The sequence below is a fragment of the Ranitomeya variabilis genome, chromosome 1 (genome assembly GCF_051348905.1).
Source record: "Ranitomeya variabilis isolate aRanVar5 chromosome 1, aRanVar5.hap1, whole genome shotgun sequence".
NCBI lineage: Eukaryota > Metazoa > Chordata > Amphibia > Anura > Dendrobatidae > Ranitomeya > Ranitomeya variabilis.
The window spans coordinates 1,109,625,766-1,109,645,116 of NC_135232.1; the positions used below are offsets into that span (position 1 = coordinate 1,109,625,766).

General features: G+C 45.5%; 1 protein-coding gene across 2 annotated transcripts in view; it reads left to right on the forward strand.

The window, feature by feature from the left end:
* The window catches only part of FAM193A (family with sequence similarity 193 member A), a 113,727-nt gene that overhangs the window by 22,599 nt on the left and 71,777 nt on the right, over nt 1-19,351 (forward strand). For both annotated transcript variants that reach the window (XM_077280169.1, XM_077280170.1), the window contains exon 2: nt 11,819-11,884. In XM_077280169.1, coding sequence (XP_077136284.1) covers nt 11,819-11,884 — 66 coding nt within the window. The remainder of the gene's footprint in view (nt 1-11,818; nt 11,885-19,351) is intronic.

Here is a 19,351-nt window from a genome sequence, read left to right on the forward strand (position 1 = left end):
ACCATATAACCTGGTACTTGATAACTCGGGTGCAATTTGTGAGCGGGGATCGATAGTTATTGTGCCTGGTATTTAAGATAGGTAATTAAAGTTGATACATCCTATCTAAAGCCAGTCTTAGGCTAATAATCTTATCAAATATAGATGTTAGACGATATGCAAGGAAAAATATTGCCAATATAGGATAGTGGCACTTAAAATCTCAAAAAATAGAGATATAGTCATAAATGTCAGAACACCATCTTATTCAGAAATGCTCGTGAATTACTTTTTATACATCACAATAGTTTGTGTACCATAACGTGAGTATATAATAGCCAGCTAGTGATTCAATACATAATCACACTGCCCCATATAATAAATCAAAATATAGTCATAGCTATAAAAGGCACAAAAGCCGCTCACAAGGACTCAATCAGAGATAACAATAGAAACCCAGTTATATGACACACTGCAGGGATTTTGGTGATCCATAGTTAGATTATGGTCATAGAAAAATAGTACAGATAGTACTTATCGGTTTGTTGCGTTTCCCCCCGGGGTATAGACCAGGGTTCATCAGGGGACCAGAAAAAGGGCTTGTTTCCCGAACCGGGGGCTGCTACAATGCGCTGCACCTCGTCCTGACCGCTTACTATGAAGGGTTACCTGATCCTCGCTATCCTGTTTAAATAACATCCGCCGCCATATTCAGCGTGTCCTCCCGCCGGAAATGACGTATCGCTAGTACAAGCAGTAAGGCGATCCTACGGTGGGAGGCGCTTGTCACACGGGAAGCTTTTCCAGTAGCACTCGGCATTGGAACGCTATGTGTACCACCTCGCGCAGGCGCATTGGATATGACGTATCGTAAGTGTACAATCTTGCAGAGAGGGAAGCATAAGTATACCTGCTTAATTGCTAGTCCTTTCTTAAAAACTCTACTGCATTACGCAATAGGAGGGAAGGTGCCCGTGACTGATTTTAAAACAGATTACTTATATTGGAAAATTAATTCGGATACCTTTTATTGTTATCTCTGATTGAGTCCTTGTGAGCGGCTTTTGTGCCTTTTATAGCTATGACTATATTTTGATTTATTATATGGGGCAGTGTGATTATGTATTGAATCACTAGCTGGCTATTATATACTCACGTTATGGTACACAAACTATTGTGATGTATAAAAAGTAATTCACGAGCATTTCTGAATAAGATGGTGTTCTGACATTTATGACTATATCTCTATCTATTTTTTGAGATTTTAAGTGCCACTATCCTATATTTGCAATATTTTTCCTTGCATATCGTCTAACATCTATATTTGATAAGATTATTAGCCTAAGACTGGCTTTAGATAGGATGTATTAACTTTAATTACCTACCTATCTTAAATACCAGGCACAATAACTATCGATCCCCGCTCACAAATTGCACCTGAGTTATCAAGTACCAGGACTCTTATTAATGAATCCTGAAACAAAAACGTCTGGTATATGACAATCAATATATACCTCGCAGGTGTTATTTAAACACTTTGTTAGCACATTAGCACTTTAATTGAGTAGTAGTATTGGTGTTGGTGGTGGTTTTCTTTGGTAAGTCCCCGCTAGGGTCTTAAGGGAGAGCCGTCGTTGAGTGGGGGCGCCATGTCGAACTTAGGGTGCCAACCTCCGCGGTAAGGTAGGGTGAGTCAGGGAGAGAGCACCCCCTCACCTATTACCTCTATCCTTTTTTAGTTATATGGTTAATTAATTACTGTCTCCTGACCCTAACAGGTCATTTTTACCTGACTAAATAAAAGTTATATTTTAGGGGCATATTTTTTGTCCCCTTTGGTTGTTAAATGTATGTAAGTGTGTAATATACAGGTCTCACAAAATCAGAATATCAAAAAGTGAATTTATCAGTTCTTCAATGCAAAAAGTGAAACTCGTATTATACACAGTCATTACAGAGTGATCTATTTCAAGTTTTTATTTCAGTTAATGTTGATTATTATGGCTTACAGTCAATGAAAACCCAAGTCATTATCTCAGTAAATTAGGATACTTTATAACACCAGCTTGAAAAATGATTTTAAAATCCAAAATGTTGTCCTACTGAAATGTATGTTCAGTAAATGCACTCAATACTTGGTTAGGGCTCCTTTTACATCAATTACTGCATCAATGCGGCGTGGCATGGAGGGAGGCGATCAGCCTGTGGCGCTGCTGAGTGTCATGCTCGCGCCCAGACTGGTTGGCGCGGGCGTGCGGGGGAGTGGCCCCACTGGACCACAGACCAAACCTCCCTGGAAGGGGCGTAACTAAGTAGCTTCCTAGGTGTTCGCTGGAGCCTCTGATGGTGAGGTCAGACTTGTGCAATAGGAAGCTACCAGGTACCACTCCAGGGTAGAGTCTGGTTGTGGCTGCTGATCCCACCGGGGAACGGAACATAGACAAGCAAGTGGGCACGGCTGGCACATAGGCAGGCAGACGGGTACAACAGGAACACTGTGAGGCAGGCGGGCACGGCTGGCTCTCTGGTAGGCAGGCGGGCACGGCTGGCTCTCTGGCAGGACTGGTGGACAAGACTGGTACACTGGAAGAACCGGCAGGGACCGGTCTGCAGGCAGGTATGTAGAATGGGTAAGAACCTGTTCAGACACGAGGACCTAGGAATAAGTAGATAAAGACCGCAAGAGCGGATGCAGAGCGAAAGCACAGGAGCTAGAGCCAAGAACAGAAATGTAGGAGGCGGAGCCAAGAGCAGGAGGTGGAGCCAAGTGCAAAACCGCAGGAGGCGGAGCCAAGAGCTGGAGGCGGAGCCAAGTGCAAAACCGCAGGAGGCGGAGCCAAGAGCTGGAGGCGGAGCCAAGTGCAGACAGGCAGGAGGCGGAGCCAAGAGCTGGAGGCGGAGCCAAGTGCAGACAGGCAGGAGGCGGAGCCAAGAGCTGGCGGCGGAGCCAAGTGCAGGAGAAGTAGAATCGCAAAGAGCGGAGCCAGGTAGAACCGCAAAGAGCGGAGCCAGGTAGAACCGCAAGGAGCGGAGCCAGGTAGAACCGCAAGGAGCGGAGCCAGGTAGAACCGCAAGGAGCGGAGCCAGGTAGAACCGCAAGGAGCGGAGCCAGGTAGAACCGCAAGGAGCGGAGCCAGGTAGAACCGCAAGGAGCGGAGCCAGGTAGAACCGCAAGGAGCGGAGCCAGGTAGAACCGCAAGGAGCGGAGCCAGGTAGAACCGCAAGGAGCGGAGCCAGGTAGAACCGCAAGGAGCGGAGCCAGGTAGAACCGCAAGGAGCGGAGCCAGGTAGAACCGCAAGGAGCGGAGCCAGGTAGAACCGCAAGGAGCGGAGCCAGGTAGAACCGCAAGGAGCGGAGCCAGGTAGAACCGCAAGGAGCGGAGCCAGGTAGAACCGCAAGGAGCGGAGCCAGGTAGAACCGCAAGGAGCGGAGCCAGGTAGAACCGCAAGGAGCGGAGCCAGGTAGAACCGCAAGGAGCGGAGCCAGGTAGAACCGCAAGGAGCGGAGCCAGGTAGAACCGCAAGGAGCGGAGCCAGGTAGAACCGCAAGGAGCGGAGCCAGGTAGAACCGCAAGGAGCGGAGCCAGGTAGAACCGCAAGGAGCGGAGCCAGGTAGAACCGCAAGGAGCGGAGCCAGGTAGAACCGCAAGGAGCGGAGCCAGGTAGAACCGCAAGGAGCGGAGCCAGGTAGAACCGCAAGGAGCGGAGCCAGGTAGAACCGCAAGGAGCGGAGCCAGGTAGAACCGCAAGGAGCGGAGCCAGGTAGAACCGCAAGGAGCGGAGCCAGGTAGAACCGCAAGGAGCGGAGCCAGGTAGAACCGCAAGGAGCGGAGCCAGGTAGAACCGCAAGGAGCGGAGCCAGGTAGAACCGCAAGGAGCGGAGCCAGGTAGAACCGCAAGGAGCGGAGCCGTGCTGCGGGAGGGGTCTCTGCAGCAAAGCTGAGCAGAGCCACAAAGAATGTGGAGAGAAGCTGCAGCAAGGGATAACTGCAACAGCAGAAGATAAGCTGAGTAGAAAGGAGCAGAAACGCAGAAGTGAGGAGCAGAGGTAAAGTCACAAAGGTTCAGAGCAGGCAGAGCTGCAAGAGTGCGGAGTGAAAGCAGACTGAGAATACAAGGAAAGACAACAGGGAAGGAAGCCAAAGACTAGGAGACAGAGATAAGACTAAGTACAGACAAGGCAATGGAACAAGACACAAGGACAAAGACACTGGGACCAGGATATACTGCCTCCTAGTGGGCGGACAACAAGACCAAGGAAATAACACAGAGAATCCTCCAGAGAGGGAGTAACTCAGAGAAAGGCCAGGCAAACTCAGAAGCAAGACACTAACTGAGCTAACACATTGCACAGGCCCAGAACACTGGGTGGGGCTGCACTATATACTGGAGGTCTCCTGGCAATTGGTCAGGAACAGATTGGACAGATGCACCTGATTCCTATAAGAACCAGAGAGTTCAGGCGCCGCCCCTCCATACACAGAACTATGAAGCATGCAGAGAGCAGAGACACAGAACATGGAGCTGGCAAGAAACAGAAACCACATCATGGCCTGGAGCAGTGGGTAAGATAGTGTGAGAAATGCGAGGCCATGCCGTGATGCCAGCAGAGTTGTTACACTGAGGGGTTATGGAAGCCCAGGTTGCTTTGATAGCAGCCTTAAGCTCGTCTGCATTGTTGGGTCTCGTGTCTCATCTTCCTCTTGACAATACTCCATAGATTCTCTATTGGGTTAAGGTCAGCAGAGTTTGCTGACAATCAAGCACAGTGATACTGTTGTTTATAAACCAGGTATTGGTACTTTTGGCAGTGTGGACAGGTGCCAAGTCCTGCTGGAGAATGACATTTCCATCTCCAAATAGCTTGTCAGCAGAGGGAAGCATGAAGTGCTCTAAAATGTCCTGGTAGACGGCTGCGCTGACTTTGGTCTTGATAAAACACAGTGGACCTACACCAGCAGATGACATGGCTCCCCAAACAATCACTGATTGTGGAAACTTCACACTAGACCTCCAGCAGCTTGGATTGTGGCCTCTCCACTCTTCCTCCAGACTCTGGGACCTTGATTCCAAATGAAATGCAAAATTTACTTTCATCTGAAAACACCACCTTGGACCACTGAGCAACAGTCCAGTTCTTTTTCTCCTTGGCCCAGGTAAGACGCTTCTGGCGATGTCTATTGGTCTTGAGTAGCTGACACAAGGAATATGACACTTGTAGCCCATGTCCTGGATACGTCTGTGTGTGGTGGCTCCTGAAGCAATGACTCCAGCAGCAGTCCGCTCCTTGTGAATCTACACCAGATTTTTGAATGACATTTTCCTAACAATCCTTTCAAGGCTGTGATTATCCCGGTTGCTTGTGCACATTTTTCTACCACACTTTTTCCTTCCACTCAACTTTCCATTAATATGCTTGGATACAGCACTCTGCGAGCAGCCAGCTTCTTTACCAATGACCTTTTGTGGCTTCCCCTCCTTGTGGAGTGTGTCAGTGACGCCTTCTGGACATCTGTCAAGTCAGCAGTCTTCCCCATGATTGTGGAACCTACTGATACAGGCTAAGGGACCTTTTTTAAAAAAGCTTAGGAAGCCTTTGCAGGTGTGTTTTTTTTTTTTTTTTTCTAATATACTGAGATAATGACTTTGGGGTTTATAGATCACTCTGTAATGACTCTCTCTATCTCTCTCTCTCTAGATAGATGGATGGATGTACTTCCGTCTGTCTCGGATATTCATTGGTCGCGGCCTCTGTCTGTCAGGGAAATCCAACTCCCTGATTGGTCATGGCAAAACTGCCACGACCAATCAGCAACGGGCACAGTCCGGCACCAAAATGGCCGCTCCATCCTCCCCGCAGTCAGTTCCCGCTCCATTATCCCCTCTAGTCAGCGCTCACACAGGGTTAATGGCAGCGCTATTGGACCGCGTTATGCTGGTGTAACGCACTCTATTAACGCTGCTATTAACCCTGTGTGACCAAATTTTTACTATTGATGCTGCCTATGCAACATCAATAGTAAAAAGATCTAATGTTAAAAATAATAAAAAATCATTATATACTCATCTTCCGCCGCCTTTCCCGCTCCTCGCGACACTCCGGTGACCGCTCCATGCAAGCGGCAGGTTCCGCTGCTAAGGATGGTATGCGAGAAGGACCTGCCATGACGTGTCGGTCATGTGACCGCGACGTCATCCCAGGTCCTGCGCACATACCAACCCTGGGACCGGAAGCTGCCGCGTGCACCGCACACAGGGCCAGGACTTCAAGGGGCCTTCGGAAGGTGAGTATATGTTTATTTTTTATTTTAAGTCTGTATACTACGTGGCTCTGTGCTGTATACTACGTGGCTGGGCAATATACTACGTGGACATGCATATTCTAGAATATCCGATGCGTTAGAATCGGGCCACCTTCTAAATAAATATATATATATATATATATATATATATATATATATATATATATATATATATATATATATATATATATATATATATATATATATATATATATATTTATTGAGTTTCACTTTTTGTATTGAAGAACTGAAATTAATTAACTTTTTTAAAAAGAGGTGAAATAACCCAGAAAAGTAGAGAAAAAGCCGTACTGAACGGGGGCCTTGGTGTATTTGGACGTGCTGATTTCATCTCGTCTCTTCGGCTGTATGAGTGCTTATTCACTATATACAGGGCGCTCGTTTACTGGTCATTTTACATAGACTGACAAATGCTGTTGGGAACACAAGCTGATTAGTGATGCGTGACCGTGCTCCAATAAGGCGTTATCTGAGCATGCTCGGGTGCTAACGAGTGTCTACATCGCAGCGTAGGACAAATGGAATAACCTGAGCTGCCGTGTGCCCGCGACGTCTGTGACCTCGTGGGATGAGGTTCACATTTAGATCTGTGCCTATTAGTAGTACAGTGTGCGTTGCGTGTGGAGAAGCCTGTAATGGCAGCGTCGCGGGACCGCTCTCCTCCGAGGGGCGCTGCTGGTATAGTAACTCGCCCGATACAGTAAGCACAGAGGATTTCATCTGCTACACTCATCACAGGATCGTTCACTCTGACTTCACACCGTTTTTGCCAGGAAAACCTCTGCAGCACACCTCAACGTATCTGTAGGCCACTTCATTCCAAAAGGGCCATAAGTTTTGTCCCTTATTTTTATTTTTTTTGCAATATACATTAGCACAGTCTGCAGTTTTTAAACATAGGGGACACTTACCACTGCCTAAGGGTGTTGGTGGTGTCACACCATTATGCTCCACCAGGGCCCCTGCAATATGACCGCTGTCCCCGCAGGGCATCCATCAGTCGTCATCTTGCTGCTCGTGTCTTTAGTTGGTTGCCTAGTAATCACATTGCTTGCTAAATAAAAATCGTATTTGCAATTTTAGACGTTGTTCACATGAAGTTTGACGTGCTTTCTTTTTTTTTCTCCTATTCTGGGTGAGTGGATCCTCTCCAAACATCATCCTAAAAACACATGAAAACTCTTCGTATTCATTTCTGTGGGAAATCCATTTTGCTGTACAAGAGTTAATTCCTTTTTTGCCTGAGGAGGTTTTGAAAAAGTGCATGTCACTACTTCCAAGTGGCTCCTGTAGGAATCCGATCCAAGCAGGGACGCTAGCGAATTACAAAGGATGCAAAAAAAAAAAAAAAAGAAATTCAGAGAAAAACTCTTCCAAACCGCATCAATACTGTCCATGTTAATGGTCTGCTTTTAGGATAGGTCATGAATATCAGATAGGTGGGGATCACTGATCAGCACAGCTCCGTCGCCTGTATAGCGGCCAGATACACTACTTTTCATTTGAATATGGTAAATGTGCAGTACCCGGTCACCATACAGCTGACAGATCTGTGCTGTGCAGTACCCGGCCACCATACAGCTGACAGATCTGTGCTGTGCAGTACCAGGCCACCATACAGCTGACAGATCTGTGCTGTGCAGTACCCGGCCTCCATACAGCTGACAGAGCTGTGCTGTGCAGTACCCGGCCGCCATACAGACAGCTGTGCTGTGCAGTACCCGGCCACCATACAGCTGACAGATCTGTGCTGTGCAGTACACGGCCATGCAGTACCCGGCCACCATACAGCTGACAGAGCTGTGCTGTGCAGTACCCGGCCACCATACAGCTGACAGATCTGTGCTGTGCAGTACATGGCCACCATACAGCTGACAGATCTGTGCTGTGCAGTACTCGGCCACCATACAGACGACAGCTGTGCAGTTCCCGGCCACCATAATACTGACAGAGCTGTGCTGTGCAGTACTCGGCCACCATACAGCTGGCAGAGCTGTGCTGTGCAGTACTCGGCCACCATACAGCTGACAGATCTGTACTGTGCAGTACCGCAACTGATGGGCAAGAGTGACACGTGTCTCGCCCTCACCATTTTTATATTGAAAACCTGTCCTAAGGATTTTTTTTTAAACCATTTTTCCATGTGTAAAAGAAAAAAAAAAATGTGCAGTTCTAACCTTTGCGGTTTTATACTAGACTCAAAGTTCCTACTTTTCAAGTCTCATTATCACAGGATTACAATAAAGTTACACATTGTGTACTGTAGAAAGGAAATGATCCACAATTTACAATAGGGGAAGTCACAGCTCACCTCCTCCCTGTGTACAGTACAATGACTGATAACACCTCTATATACAGTAGATAATAAAGACCGGATCCATCATTCACAATGGATGAGATCACAGTTCACCTCCTCCCCCTTCTGTACACAATTTACAATAGGGGATGTCACAGCTCACCTCCTCCTTTTGTACAATGACTGATAACACCTCTATATACTGTAGATAACACAGGATCCACCATACACAATAGCTGATGTCACAGCTCACCTCCTCCTCCTGTACAATGACTGATAACACCTCTATATACAGTAGATGATTTTTTTTTTTTTTTTATCCCCCACTCTTAGTATGGGTAAAATCTGCAGCAAAAACGTTGAATTGACATGCAGATTTAAATCTGCACCAACTCTCCACAAAGTAGTGTACATCATATATCATGTCATTACGTGAACTGGATAGTATAATAGTAAATGCTAGTGGAAGTGGTGAAAAATATATGAATATATATTTATGAAAAATCTAACCTCTTGAACAAGCTAACGTAAGCAGACAGTACACTTACTGCAAAATGAGCAGGCAATCCTGGCATCCCCGTTACCCCAATGCATGTTTCGTTGATCTTCACTTTGTTCACTAAATCTTACTGGTAATATGTAGGGATTATTTTCTCACTGAATCATATTCAGGCATTTAATGTTTATTTATATATCTTATTTTTTCTCCTGCCTGTTTTTGAAATTATGTATTTTAATCTTTAATGAAAAAGGATTAGTCACATATATTATACGAGCATTCTTATATTTGCATTATTTATTGTGGCAAATTAGCTGCATGCGCAGGTTACCCTGGCCCCTGCTATTTGGTGTCTAGCAGACTTTTTTTTAATGTATGTCTTATAAAATGTTTTTTTTATTGTGGATTATACTCCTTTTGGATTGGTTTGATCTTTCCCCCACATCTAGTGGTGTTCATGTTTTTGAGTTCTCTTGTCCTGCATCCAATTATGTATTGGGCGTTTTTGTGTTAAGTAGTCTGAAAGCAGCCTGATGTTGGGGCAGAGAACCTGATTCCAGCGATGTCGCTTGCTGTCGTTGTGATACAATCCCTGTTTGCTTTGCTGTTGATCTAGCAGTGCTTCAATGCTGAGCTCTGTCTAACCCCGCCCCCACCACTGATTGGCAGCAATGTACAGTGTACACAGGAAGCTGCCTATCAGTGGTGGGGAAGGGGCTACACAGATTAGCCTGACTACCATGCACGTGGAACCTAGTCCTGCAGTGATAATCTCCTACTGATAAAATACTGATTGTATTGAAACTACAGCAAGCTGCGAAGCAAGTGACACATCGCTGGAATCAGGGTCTCAGCCTCTACAACATGCTGCTCTCAGATTACATCACAAAAACCTTCTGACAGATTTCTTTTTAAGGTGATTTACAATAGAACTCTTCCCATGCCGATGGCTGTCGCTCTCCTGGACCTTGCAGTGAAATGGTGGGGTTATTACACTAGTCTACATTGTATGTGTTCATGAGTCTGTGGTTAAACAGAAATCCTGCCCTTTAGGCCACCTGGCTGCTTTGTCTGATTCAATATGGCTGCATTCACATCCTCCGCTGCTTTTTGCCTCCTATTTTTAGACCATCGCAGGCTGGAAACAGGGTGCAGAATTATTAATATTTGACTCGAGCGGCAGATTTTATGAAGAGCTGCTTAGTATTCGTCTCTGGCATGGCTGAAGGTGCCAGCTGTTATTGTGCCGGCATGCCTTGGTTCTCCGCCCTCATTAACCTGCTCTTGTTAGAGACTTATTAGCTCCATCAGCCCATAGTCAGTGGCCTCAGATGGGCCTATGACGGTTCAGGGGTCTGTGTACTACACATGCCAGCAAGTTTGTCCCCTATTCTGCTAGGAAGGCGACTTGGCTCACCAGGGCTGCTAATCCCGCTTACAGTACTTTTTTTTATTTTTTGTATAGCCCTTTCTGATCCAATATCGGTCCTCGTCCAATATTGTGATTTTCCTGTTCCGCTCCGATGTTTGAAAACATCCGACACATCTTTATTATTTTGTTGCCTTCCTTCTCATTAGTCCTGACTTAGCATTTAGTCTCAAGCTGCTACAAAACTACAAATCCCAGCTCAGCAGTTTGTGACTCCCATAGATTACATCACTTGTGTGCACGGTAAAACATTTTTTGCACCATATTTACTGAAATTGTGAACAGTATTTTTTTTTTTGTTTTTTTTCTTTCTCTAAACTGCAGAGATCAGCGTGAAAAATAATTTGTTTGATCATGTTCAGGCTTCGGCAAACTCCTGGAGTAGCCTAGTGTCTTCGCGAGTTGTTACGTCCCAAGCCTTCATGTGTTTTCAGAGTGGAGAAAACCGGTGGCAGACTCCTGAAAACCAGGGCTGTGGAGTCTGAGGTTTTTCTTATTGACTCCACAGTCCTGCTGAAATCAAAAAGGCATCTATATTTCAACAAGTCCGATCCTTTTCTTCCCCCAACGTGACAGTGGCCAGCCTGGTAGCCCCCATGCCTATCAAAAGAACTCATCCTGAAATGTCTAGCACCCAGTGGCCAGTGAGAATTTTCTTTTCTTTTTTTTTTTTTTCTTTTTTTTTTTTAAGATTTTGATATGAAAATTAATTTTTAAATGTATACATGTAGTACAAAAACCTAAATGAAAAAAAAAGCCATTTTCACTGAGCAGCGCACTTCCTCTTCCAGCTGGACCAAGGGGTAGATGGAATGTGTGTAAAAAAAAAAATATATATATATATATATATATATATATATATATATATATATAATATATTTTTATATTACACTATACAACAGCATGGTCAGGCCCTTTTCGGTTCCGTGGAAATTAGCAAACATACATTTACTGTGCTTATTTATTTATTTATTTTTCACTCATCTCGAAGAACGTAAATGTAACCTCGCCGGTGATAGTTTGTGTCGTTACAGTGTGTTTGTTATTTTGCATAGTTTGTGGCACTTGTGGTTAAACAGATGGTCTGAAATATCGCCAAAGACTCTCCTCCATGCGAAGTGCTGCACAGATTATGGCAAGGAGGAGTCCTCGCTACGCTCTGCTATACATGTCGTTGTATCGCACACGTAGGAATTCATTTGAAGTTAAGGAACACATTGGCTGAAACCGATCTGTAATTGTAAAATGTTATTTGTTTTGATTCTAATAGATTTAATTTCTTTGTTTTCCAGATTGCATTAAACGGTACCCCTTTTACTGATGGACCCTTCGGCTCCGATTTCACAGGCGTCCCACAGGTAAAAAGTTGTGTATGTAGAAACGTTGGCTCATGACATGGAAGCAAATGTGGAGAGCTTAGTCTATACTTTGCATGCCACTACTGGATTATCCACTTCTGCAATAACTCTTATTAATAAGGTCAACGGGGAAAAAACCCTTAAGATCAATGGCCGCATCCCAGACTGGTGCGGCTCCTCTGTAGTCAATGCTGCATTCCCCACCAGTCTGCTTGATCAGTGTCTTTGTGCAAAATGTGAACGCTGCAGACATGACTATATACAATCTACTGAATGCTTTTTATTTAGTTCTCTTATGTCGCCAAACAATAACTGGACTGCTAAGGATAGAGAACAAGACCAGCACATCCAAGCTAGTGTGAACAGGCGCTGACCAAAAAAACATATGTTGAAAAACAATAAAGGTTGCACCATTATTTACCAAGAATGATTACTCTACAATATTGAAAATCCATTACTGCCATAGAAAATAGCAAAAAAGCGCTATATAATGTACACATGACATATTTATCTGCAAAAATTGCTATGAAAAAAAAGAAGGTACTTCGCGCATAAATTGGTCAATGTATGTGAGCCCAACTGCCATGTCAAGGCGTCCTTCATAATTGGGTCCCTGTCCTGTTTTGTCACCTCTCCTGGGCAAAAAAGCCTACAATTTATGGGTCAAGAGTGGACCAGCTAACTACTTAAAATCACCTGTGGCTCTTGGGAGTGGGAGTGCCCATGTCCAAAAAGGCTTAATACAAATAGAGCACAAGACCAGCACATCCAAGCTAGTGTGAACAGGCGCCAACCAAAAAAACATAAGTTGAAAAACGATAAAGGTAGCACCATTATTTACTAAGAATGATTACTCTAGAATATTGAAAATGCATTACTGCCATAGAAAGTAGGAAAAAAGTGCTATATAATGTACACATGAAATATTTATCTGCAAAAATAATGGGACTGAGCCATCACCAATACTATCATTCTGTCCCCATACAGTATCATCTTTCCATGGGTGGCGTGTTGCCGAAAGTAATTATTTTTCATATGAACCATTTGCTCATTTGTTGCATGGTCAATGAATGGCATTGTTACACAGGCTGATAATTGCGAACAAGGATTCCTGCGAATGCTTGTTCACTGGTTATCCAAATGCACATTAAAATGTCGGACCATGGATTCGGTGAGCCAAACCTCTGACTTAACAATTTCCTTGACTCCTGTCTCCCCAGCACAGTCTCACTACTGAGCATGTACATAAAGTGCAGCACAGATTCATCTCATCTACGACCCCACAGCACTGATCACTACTGAGCATGTACATAAAGTGCAGCACAGATTCATCTCATCTACGACCCCACAGCACTGGTCACTACTGAGCATGTACATAAAGTGCAGCACAGGTTCATCTCATCTACGACCCCACAGCACTGATCACTGCTGAGCATGTACATAAAGTGCAGCACAGGTTCATCTCATCTACGACCCCACAGCACTGGTCACTGCTGAGCATGTACATAAAGTGCAGCACAGGTTCATCTCATCTACGACCCCACAGCACTGATCACTGCTGAGCATGTACATAAAGTGCAGCACAGGTTCATCTCATCTACGACCCCACAGCACTGGTCACTGCTGAGCATGTACATAAAGTGCAGCACAGGTTCATCTCATCTACGACCCCACAGCACTGATCACTGCTGAGCATGTACATAAAGTGCAGCACAGGTTCATCTCAACTAAAAGACCAGATCCTTAGATCAGGAACCAAATATACATTTATAGGACATTTCATTACTTACCCAAATTCCTCTGAAAACATTTAGAGCATATACTGCAATATACTACTGTACCCAATTTATTATACATTGTCCATTTTTTTTCCAGCTTCGAATTCTACCAAAATGGAAACATACTCCTCAGCCCTCATTAAAATGTAAGGGTTAATGCACGGGTCCTCTCTGTGCATGCTGCAGGTCCACAATAGGGACATAATAGTAGACGTAGCACATGGGTTTTCTCTGCACAGGCCCAGTGTGATGCTTTGGGAGATGTCTTCTTGCGGTGTCCATATGTATAGTTAATGGGAGTGCCGCTCTGGGCAATCACTGGTTATTCATAGTAAGCTTGTTATAATAATGGCCATCCTGTGGACCTGAACAAGCAGAATCTAATGATCGGAGAAAGTTGGGGATAGTTGTCCTGTGTTGTATATAAGCATATATAAGTTGTATATAAGCATTGTATATGCAGAATAAATGGACCCCCCTCAGTGCAGTACATGTACTGGCCGGGCCCATGTGCGTTTTCATCCACTCAGTTATCCGAGGTAAGCCGCTGCGGACATGCTGCCACTTTCCGACAATGCACTGTAAGTGGTGGAACCTACACTAAATCTGCAGCGTTCTTTCCCATTCCACTTCATTTTAATTTGCAGCGACGGTCAATTCCCATTGCCAATTTTTTCTCCTCGTGCAAATACTGAAGGTCCAGACTCTCCTGTGGCCCAATTAGGCCGGGCTCATATTTGCTGCATTAGGCTCAGTTGTGGTTTTTTTTTTTTTGTGTTGCAACTCAACAGATCAAAACCGATGAAAAAATGCATCCGTTGCAATCTAGCCTTTTCACTATTAATTCCAGGCGCTGGTCTGGGGTCAAATCATATCATTTCTGCACCTGTTAAGCCGGACAGGTAGGACTGATCTCATCCAAACTTTGGGATCAGTTCCTCCATCACGATTACTATAATGCCTGGTGGAAACTACAGTTCAGCACTAAGGCAATGCCTTTAAAATCTGTTTTAGCAAACTGATAAGGGCTCGTACGCATCACTGTGGAACAAAAGCTCCGATTTCAGTCCAGAAAAGTCTGACGAGTATCACCTGATTTTCATGCGAGGGTATAATAAATCTAAATGTTGGTGTGTGTGTGTGTGTGTGTATGTATGTATGTGTGTGTATATATGTAGATATATATACTATATAATTGTCTAAGGGTCAATTCCATCTTTCTGTCCTTCTGTCTGTCTGTCTGTCATTGAATCCAAGTCGCTGATTGGTCGTGGCAAACCGCCCACGACCATTGCCACGACCAATCAGCGACGCGCACAGTCCAGAAGAAAATGGCCGCTCCTTACTCCCCGCACTCAGTGCCCGGCGCCCGCATACACCCCTCCGGTCACCGCTCACACAGGGTTAATGCCGGCGGTAGCAGACCGCGTTATGCCGCGGGTAACGCACTCCGTTACCGCCGCTATTAACCCTGTGTGACCAAGTTTTTACTATTGACGCAGCCTATGCAGCGTCAATAGTAAAAACATCTAATGTTAAAAATAATTAAAAAAAATAAAAAATCATTATATACTCACCTTCCGCCGCCTTTCCCGCTCCTCGCGATGCTCCGGCCGGTCCATGCAAGCGGCACATTCCGGTGGCAAGGATGGTCTGGGAGAAGGACCTGCCATGACGTCACGGTCATGTGACCGCGACACGGTCATCACAGGTCCTGCGCGAGAAGGACCTGCCATGACTTCACGGTCACGTGACCGCGACGTCATCACACCCTGGGACCGGAAGCTGCCGCCTGCACCGAACACAGGCGACAGAACTACAACGCGCCTGCAGAAGGTGAGTATATGTTTATTTTTTATTTTTTTAACCTGTGACATACGTGGCTGGGCAATATACTACGTGGCTGGGCAATATACTACGTGGCTGGGCAATATACTACGTGGCTGGGCAATATACTACGTGGCTGGGCAATATACTACGTGGCTGGGCAATATACTACGTGGCTGGGCAATATACTACGTGACTGCCCGATATACTGCGTGGCTGGGCAATATACTACGTGGCTGGGCAATATACTACGTGGCTGGGCAATATACTACGTGACTGCCCGATATACTGCGTGGCTGGGCAATATACTACGTAGCTGGGCATGTGGACATACATATTGTAGAATACCTGATGCGTTAGAATCGGGCCACCATCTAGTGTGTATCTATGTGTGTGTGTGTATATATGTGTGTGTGTGTATATATATATATATATTTTTTGTCTATGGGGTACTTCCGTCTGTCTGTCCGTCTGTCGCGGAAATCCCCCGTCGCTGATTGGTCGCGAATTGGCCCCTCCCTACTCTCCTCCAGTCAGTGCCCGTGTGTCGCCCCATCCCGGACCAACTTTTTACTTTTGATGCAGCCTATGAATAGTAAAAAAGATATAATGTTAAAAATAATTTTAAAAAAAATTGTGCTTTTTTCACTTTCTACCGTCCACCGATGCACTACTAGATGCTGCCGCCAGCTTCCGTTCCCAGTGATGCATTGCGAAATTACCCAGATGACTCAGCAGACCGCTAAATCACAGATGAGCAGGGACTCAGACTAATATTGGTCAGAGTGAAATAAGATATTTTTTTTTTCTTTTAGTATTGGGTTCCACTTGTCCATTTTCGTTTGAGTATGATCCCTAAGTCTGTATGTGGAAAGCAATATTTGTGCTGCCCTCTGTGTCTCAAGTCACAGCAATTAAAAGCCCTTGATTCATGGCACATGTATTATTTGTGTGGCCCAGACACTCGCTTTCCGAATATTGCAGCACTTGAAAGCTGTATCCTGCAGCCTTGAATAAGAAGCTGCTTATACAGAGATCCTGTATGTGCGGCGCTGCGTGTCTTCTGTAGAGATCCTGTATGTGCGGCCCTGCGTGTCTTCTGTAGAGATCCTGTATGTGCGGCGCTGCGTGTCTTCTGTAGAGATCCTGTATGTGCGGCTTTGCGTGTCTTCGGTAGAGCTGTGCTGTGCTGCAGGCTGGGATGAGGGGTCTGCAGGGGGGCACCTGTGCTGCAAGCTGGGATGAGGGGTCTGCAGGGGGGCTTCTGTGCTGCAAGCTGGGATGAGGGGTCTGCAGGGGGCTCCTGTGCTGCAGGGCTGTCTCCGGTGCTGCGGGGGGCTCTGGCGACATTTTGTGAAAGGCCAGAGCCCCTGGCAGTTCATCCATGCGTTCCTGTATGACTGACTCCGGGAAAATGGCCGCCGGAATCTCGAGATATGAGATCTCAGCGCTGAAATCTCATTTCCCGAGATTCTGGCGGCCATTTTCCCGGAATTAGTCATACTGGAACGCATGGACGAACTGCCTGGGGGCTCTGGTCTTTAACAAAATGTCGCCAGAGCCCCCCGCAGCACCGGAGCCTCCAGCATCACCCGGGGCAGCAGCGGCGGCGGACGACAGCGGCGGCGGACACCCCCTCATCCCAGCCTGTAATGGTAAGCGGTATATCCGCTTTGTTAGACGCACCCACATTTCCCTCCCCCAAATTTGGGGGAAATAAAGTGCGTCTTACAAAGCGTAAAATACGGTGTGTGTGTGTATGTGTAGAGATAGAGTTTGCTTTGCATTTTCTCTCCCCTCTGATGTGATCGCACATCAGAGGGGAGAGAAATAGGGTTCCCCGAGGCCCCCGCAGACGCCGGCCCCCTTTCTTCTCGGCTGGAAGAAAATGGCAGGTGCATGCGCAGTGCGCCCGCCAAGATCTGCCAGCAGACACCCGGCAGCCAGTGAGCATTTTCTCATTGGCTGCTGGGTTTTGATTACTGTAATATGTCCTATCACAGTGATCAAAACCCCTAATATTTGATAAATATGGCAGCACTTGGGCTGTACCTCTCTCTTCTCTCCTTGTAGTTGTTCTGGGAGAGAAGAGAGAGAGACTACAGTTCAAGTGATGCCCTGTCAGAGTGATAAAACGTCATTTCTGCATCCGCCAGCATCCCATTTACCCACCCCCGTTCTCCGTAATCCCTGCATCATCAGCAGAAGATTATATTAAAAAAAAAAAAAACTTTAATCATTTTTTTTTTTTTATAATTTTTTTTTTATTTTTTAGGGTTACACGTATTAGGGTTAGTGTTACACATATTAGGGTTAGCAGAGGAAATAAATAAAATGGCCCACAGAACTTTCAGCGCGGAACAAGCTTACAGCCTCCTTTGCTCCGGTAGTGAAACAGAATCTGCCTCTGAAGCTGAGCAGCTTTCAGAGAAGTGATGACGACTCTTCTTCCACGGGATCTCCCAGCCCGATGGTAGCGGAGTCGGTCGTCAATGCTGAAGATTCGGAGTACCAAGTACCGCAGTCCCCCCACCGCTGTGGTATAATGACCTCATTTTCCCCTCAAATTCCCCCTTTTTCTGAAGTCCCTGGAATAAAAGTAGATGTCGCCAATTTTACCCCCATTGATTTTTTTCAAATTTTCATTAGCCCCGAAGTCCTGCAATTAATCGTCCACCAAACAAACCTATATGCCCGGCAATATATTTCCCAAAAACCCACTGCCTTTCATTCCCGTTCCTGGATCCCCACAAATGTCCCCAAAATAAAAAAAAAAAAAAAATTCTTAGGCCTCACCCTGAATATTGGTTTAGTAAAAAAAAACACACTCCGCTCTTACTGGGCAACAAAAGCTGTCCACAGCACCCTTTGTATTTGCAGCCGTCATGTCCCGAGTCCGTTACGAAGCCCTGATGAGATTCCTCCACTTTAGTGACAATTCCCAAGCCCCCCCAAGAACTGACCCCAACTACGATCGGCGAAATAAATTGAGACACCTAATTTCCCTTCTAAAAACTTCATTTCTAAATTCCTATACCCCAGAGCAAAATGTGGCTGTCTGTCATTCCGCCAATTTATTCCCTCCAAGAGAGCCAAATACGGCATAAAATTATACAAAACTTGCGAGAGCTCATCAGGGTACACGTCCACTTTCTTAATTTATGAAGGTATGGACCGCCAAATAAACCCCCAAACTGCCCCCAGACAATTGGTATCCCAGGCAAAATTGTCTGGGAGCTAATGACGCCCTTTCTCCATCAAGGGTACCACGTGTATACTGACAACTACTACACGAGCATCCCCCTATATAAATCCCTCCATGCTGAAAATACAGGGGCCTGTGGGGACAGTCAGGAAAAACAGAGTGGGGTTTCCGTCACAGTTGGTGTCCAGACGTTTGGAGAGGGGGGCGTCATTCTCACTCGCAAGTGACCAACTTATTGCAGTGAAGTGGAAAGACAGGAAGGACGTCTACATGCTTTCCACACTGCATGCGGACACCACTCTGACGGTCAGAGAGAGGGGTGCCACCAGGGACAAGGAAAAAACAGTCTGCATCACAGACTATAACAAACATATGGGTGGCGTAGACTTGTCAGACCAGGTTCTGCAACCATACCTGGTCAAGAGGAAGACCAGGGCCTGGTACCAAAAGGTGGCAATCTACCTTATTCAAACTGCCACATACAATGCCTACAAGTAGTATTCAACCCCCTGCAGATTTAGCAGGTTTAAAAAGATGCAAATAAGTTAGAGCCTTCAAACTTCAAACAAGAGCAGGATTTATTAACAGATGCATAAATCTTACAAACCAAAAAGTTTTGTTGCTCAGTTAAATTTTTATAAATTTTAAACATAAAAG